This window comes from Macadamia integrifolia, unplaced genomic scaffold (assembly GCF_013358625.1).
Source record: "Macadamia integrifolia cultivar HAES 741 unplaced genomic scaffold, SCU_Mint_v3 scaffold39, whole genome shotgun sequence".
NCBI classification, from domain to species: Eukaryota; Viridiplantae; Streptophyta; class Magnoliopsida; order Proteales; family Proteaceae; genus Macadamia; species Macadamia integrifolia.
In genome coordinates this window covers 216,845-222,837 of record NW_024869937.1, presented here as the reverse complement: position 1 = coordinate 222,837, position 5,993 = coordinate 216,845, and the positions used below count along the sequence as shown (strand labels likewise).

Genomic DNA, 5,993 nt, shown 5'->3' with positions numbered 1-5,993 from the left:
AAACCCAATAAGCTTTTTTGACCGCTTTTTTGACCGAATCCTTCAATTAATCATCCGAATTATTCCGAATAATTCTCCGTCCGAATAATTCCCGAATCCGAATTTGTTAACTATGCACATGGGCATTAAAGAGATGAATTTTTTGAATTTCATAGGGGTTGCAGGCATCATTTTTCTACTTTTTTTATCTGAACGTAGGAGCAACCTGAACAGGAGAAGTGTTCATTTCCCCAAATTCTTGAAATAATTTTTTTTAAAAAAATAACAAATCTATGCCAATCTTTACTTATTCTATTTTATTTAAATTTCATTTAGTTCCAAATCAATTCAAATCCCCGATTCTGACTGATGAGAGCCTGTCCATTTTTAATTTCAGGTTTTCAAACCTATCGTATGGATGCCCATGCCTTGTCACAAGATGCCATGGAAATATTTTTTCTCTGAATCATTGTACTAAATATCGGTATCGTATCGGTGTATTATATTGGCAGTAGCAAACCGATATAAATCAGGTGTATTAACCAAAAAAGTGGATCAATTTTGAAATTACGTCCGATATTGAAATAAAAAGATAAATCTGTTTTGAAATTACGTCTGATAACGGTCTGATTCCAGCATCAGTTGAGACCGATACGGACACGATACCGATACCATAACCCACACTGGAATCCTATCATACCATGGGAAGTATGGACAACTATTGCTTTCATCACTGCCAGATCTGCCATTGGATTCCATGTCAGCATCATCGACTTTTTCAATGTTGGATTTTTCGGTATTTCTAATTTCACATCCAGTGGTCCTTCCCAAATTTAAATCTTGTGACTCTCCTTATCGGATTATAATTTTCAAATTTCTTCATTAAAACGAATTTTTCGCTTAAAAATCTAGTAAAATCAAGAAGAAGAGAAAAATAAAATAAAAATGAGAAATAATAGAAGTGCTACAACTAAGGAAATATATGTTCTGACCATTATTATAAACTCGTACAACCATTAAGAAGAAAAAAAATAAATGGTTTATTCATCTTCTAGAGCCTCCATGATCACATTATTGTAGAGAAAAAAAACTGTTCTTACTCTCACCATGAAGACAGGAACAAAGAAAGAGTACACATTCCTCTAAATGAAAAAGGAAAAAGTATTCCTAAACCCATAGAGGACGATTTATACATGATCTTAGGGTTCATAAATCTCTCTTGCGTGCATTTCAAGTCCCGTTGTGAATAGATTCCTATTCACCATAGGCAGAGGAAAAAGATTGGAAAAAAAAGAAAGTTACTCTGATCAGATGGTTACAGTAATTACAAGAGATAAGAAATGTCGTCGAATTCAGGTTTGGCCAAAATCAGCATCAAGGATCTTTGAATAGGAATGAGATGATCAAGCACAAGTGGGTGGTATTTTGGAGATTCCTTGATGTTGGAGTTCCACAATCACACTTTCAACTGATGGAGGCTTTAGACCAAGTGGAAGTGGCAGCCATGGTTTTGATAAAACATCTCCAACAGCTGCATCTATGCTCTCTTTTGACTGTCATCAACAAATATCACAAGAAAACAAATTTAATACCTATAAATTCTTCTAGTAGTAGATCAAGGAGAAACACCACCCAAACAATACAAGAACCAAGTGCATTAATTCTATGAAACTTCTTGATTAATTACTAGAAAGGAATTAATCCCCATCAACACCTAGATTTATTTATTTATTAGGTAGAAACACCCAGACTTAAAAGAGTTTAATGGAATAGATAATTCAATTTAGAGTGTTACTGATCAAAATAAAAAAGAAAAGTTCGGCATCTATCATGGTATAAATTATTAACCCCTTACAGAAAACAATTGCATTAGCACTTATAAACTTTAGGGAAAAAGCTCCGTACGTTGTGTTTCTTCATATGTATCATTTTATTGATTTTTTAAAGAGAAAAATAATGATTAAAAAAAAATTGTGAGAAAATATAGAATACTTTGCTTGCTCATGCCACCATCCACCCTTAAAACTTAGAGATGATAGTAAATCGCACCCACAAGATAGATTAGAAAAGATATGCATTCCATATTTTTCCATTTATAAAAAAAAAATATATATATATATATATATATAACTTCTAGAGGCATGTTGGTATATACTTAGGTATAAACCAATTAAAAAAATATGGAGTATTGATGATGACAAATCCTAGCAAACTCAATGTGAAGTTTTCCTAGGAACTATTCTATAAATATTAAAAGAAGGCATCTGTTCAATAACAAAAAGTTACAGAGGATAATATTAGCATTTTAAAGGTCAAGCAGCGCACCAATCAGTGCATGAAAGAAAATATTTAAAAAAATGGTCATTTATTGACTGGCAGAGTGTAATATGTCAGGTACCTATCCCAATAATTGAATTGAGCTACTCATTCAAATATTTTTGTGTTAGGATAGGACACAGCTATGTTTAAAGACATGTGGATAATATTATAATATTATAATAAAAAGATATCCATATACCAAATCTCATTGTCTCTTAAAAGTATTAATAATATGTTAAGAAAATTTCCTATTTAGGTACTTATATGGTAATTCTATGACCATCATCATCGTTATTATTATTAAAAAAATCCATTTTATATTGTAAAGCTATCTTCTATATATAATTGTTTCTGGATTCAAATATTTGAATCCTCAACTTATTTGAAATTCAAATTAATTCTTTAAAAAAAAAAATTTGTATCAAGTACCAATTTGAATTTGAATTTTATCAATGTAATAGATTTGAATTCCATTGTTGGTTTATTTTATTTGAATTTTATCTAATTATTTACATAGCTTTTTTTTTTTTTGGTAGGTAGGGAGGGAAGTAGGTAACAGCCAGGAGGCTTAAACTGAAAATCTCCTGGTGAGCATGGGTTTTTGCATACCATAGCTCACCAACTACGCTAGGCTATTGTTATATACATAGCTTAATAATGCTTTAATTTATGTAATTTTTCCTGTAAAAGGAACATAGTCATACTTAAATATTCCATCAAGTTAAATAGAGCAAACAATTAAAACCTGTCATATATACATGTAACCAAATGCTTAATCACCTTCAAAGTCATAACTTGCACTAGTACCTCTTATGGGTGGTTGACAAACTTGCTTCTTTTATCAAGTAATTGGGTATCAGAACATTAATTAAAAACACTATTACTGCCCTTTTCAAAGCTCCTATTAATTAATCGATAAAATTCACCAAAAAAGGTATGTAATAGATTCATGTTTAGCTACACAAATTATTTAATTGTGAATAATTTGGTGGCTCATGGACTTTCCGTGGATCACTAAGGTGCCCTTTGTGATCCAGGATTACCTATAAGTTTTCTTTTCTGTAACATGTTTCCACTAGCTAGTTCTCAGCAAAGTAAGAAAACCTAATCTATTATTCTTATACCTAACCAAATTATATAATTCTTATTAGGTTAAAAATGAATTCTCAATCTATCAAATAAAATGGATTTTATATAAGATCAATAAACTTGCAAGCATCTGGGTTTCAAAGAATACTGAGTTATGATTTATATAGTTCTAAAAGAAGGCTATACAAAGTTAGCAATACCTCAAAAGAATAAGGGTTTCTTACCGGATGAATATCAAAGGGAGGGAGGGAGCCTGAGTGCCCATTTGAGACACCCATACCTTGATCTACCTTGTACATGGCTTGCGGTGGAATGCCCCGAATTGGTGCAGGAGAAAACCTCTACATTCATTTTAAATAGAGAAATAAGTTCCTACTAAATATAATTAATCTAAGTTAATTAACTAGATAGAGATGCCAATCTAAAAGATTAAATTTACAATGCATCCAAAACCTAAGTGCATAAAACAAATGAAAACTCCAAAAGAGTAGGGATATAGTTACCGTTGTTGCCAGTGGTTGTGGAAAGCAAGGAGTCCCTGGAGTAAGAGCACTTGGAGCTTTAACCTACATGAGACAAAGAGTTATAGCTGGCTTGAGAGAGAGAGAGAGAGAGAGAGAAAGAGAGAGAGAAATTACAAGCTGGTGAAGAGGTTGCCAGTAAGAAGGGTCAGGTGGAGGAGGAGGAGGTGGTGGTGCAGTTGGCCATGGAGAAGATGGCGAATGAACTAGATGTTTGGGCCACACGTGCATTACGGACTGATCTACGGTTGGATGTCCCCACACGTGCAAGGGCCTGAAGTGCTGCAAGGGAGTCATAGGAGGGAAACCCATGGTGGGTGGTGGTGCAAGCCATGGGCTTATCTCTCTTTTAGTTCCTCCTCCTCCTCCTCCGATGCCTCCATGAATTTGCCTTCTTTGGCTCAAACTTGCAGCTTCTGCTTCCCTAGCTAGCAAATGTTTCCGCTGTGATCTATATTTCTGCATAAAACCCAAAAGAAAAAAAAAAAAAAAAATCTCAGCTCCTCTTTGAGTCTGAGGCTCCAATCTTCAAAAGAAGATGAGATGGAAAAGAAAGAAAACCCTAAAATCAAAAGAAGTAAAAGAGATATATACTTGAAGGTGACTAGCAATGTTGTGGCGAGTAAGACAATCGATCCCCATAAGCTCTAAAATTCGAGAAGGAACTGCCTTATCCACTCCAAGCTGCTCCACTGCTTGAACAAACCTCCTGTGCAGCTCCGGAGTCCAATCCACCTACACACAGTTCCATTAAAACAACTTTCATAACCAGTAGGTCGTGACCCTAGAAATGAAAACCTAAAACGATTCAGAAAAGAATGAAATCAGCTAACAAACAATCCAACAATCTCACAAAGATTTTAATTGTTTAAAAAAAATTGCCTAAATCTATGATGAGAAGAAATCTAATAAGTTTAAAATTGCTTGCCTACACATCTCTCTTAAATTACATACAGAGAAAGAAACCCTCGCTACAAACGCAAAACATTATACCCAACCAACAGAGACAAGCTTCTAACACAATTTAATTACCTTCACTTTCCGCTTCCCTTGTGAACCTTTAGATTGGGTCGTTGATGAAGATTTTCGTCGTCTTTTCTCGTCTTCCTTTCGAGATAGATTCACAGATTCATCGTTTTTCTTGCTCACAATTTCTTCACCTTGGCTTGAACTCGAGCCTGAACCCGAAACTTTGTCTTCTTCCTCTTCTCTTCTCTCGTTCTCCTCTACTTTGCCAACTGAAACCGATTCTTCTCCACCGCTGATGGAAAATTCGGCCAGCATTTCTGGGTCCATTTCCAAATCAGGCAACACATCTCCATCTTCAATACCAACAAAAAGATCATCGAAATCGATCCCTTCCAGAAAATTTCCTCCGGGGAAAACATCCGAGAAGTCATCCACCACCCCAAGTTGGAAACTCTCCACCACCTCTCCCTGCGGCCTTTCATCATTGGAGCTTCTTAAAGGTGACACTGCAAGCATTCCAATAACTAAACTATGGAATAAATTGAAGCATAGAAGAAAAAATAATTCAGTACAGTCACGGGGAAACAATAAGTCTAGAAGACATGAATAGTGGGGTGAGAGGACATGATATTGCATGGACATGTAACGGAGGTTTCATTTATTGATGGGTTTATCGGTGGGTCATTGCCGGGAACAGACTGACGAAAGAAAGGGGAGACAGTCACTTTTTCTGTTAATTTATTTTTTGGCTTTAGCAGGGTAGGAGTGTGGAGAGATTGAATCTCAACCACAACTTGTTTTGAAATCTCCGAGATTTTGTTTTTTTTGTTTTTGTTTGGACTTGTCTACCTTTTTTTATTATTTTCCTTTCCTTGTGTTTAGTTGATTTGTGGACTGCCTTTGTTGAAGTTTCAGAAATTCTGAGGAAGGCTGGTCAGCTTTTATTTATTTTACTCTGAAGATAATGAGAATAAAATCTCCAAATTGATTTGAGATTATAAAATATTTTTTTCTGTTACCCGGCTTGCAGTAACTTTCTTGTTATACCGATTCTTCTTGTCAAAGAATAGAATAATTCATTTTCCCGTTAGAGTTCATAAATTTCTCCTAGATTTT

The 5,993-nt window shown here is 34.7% G+C and overlaps 1 protein-coding gene across 1 annotated transcript; it reads right to left on the bottom strand.

Moving 5' to 3' along the window:
- Positions 1 to 995: 995 nt before the first annotated feature.
- Positions 996 to 5,607, bottom strand: LOC122068437 (transcription activator GLK1-like). The gene is made up of 6 exons (XM_042632296.1): positions 4,941 to 5,607; positions 4,503 to 4,643; positions 4,026 to 4,367; positions 3,891 to 3,953; positions 3,612 to 3,728; positions 996 to 1,532 (listed from the first exon to the last, which is right to left on the bottom strand). The coding sequence occupies exons 1-6, from the start codon at positions 5,517 to 5,519 to the stop codon at positions 1,383 to 1,385; spliced, it is 1,392 nt and encodes a 463-aa protein (XP_042488230.1). The 5' UTR covers positions 5,520 to 5,607; the 3' UTR covers positions 996 to 1,382.
- Positions 5,608 to 5,993: the final 386 nt, after the last annotated feature.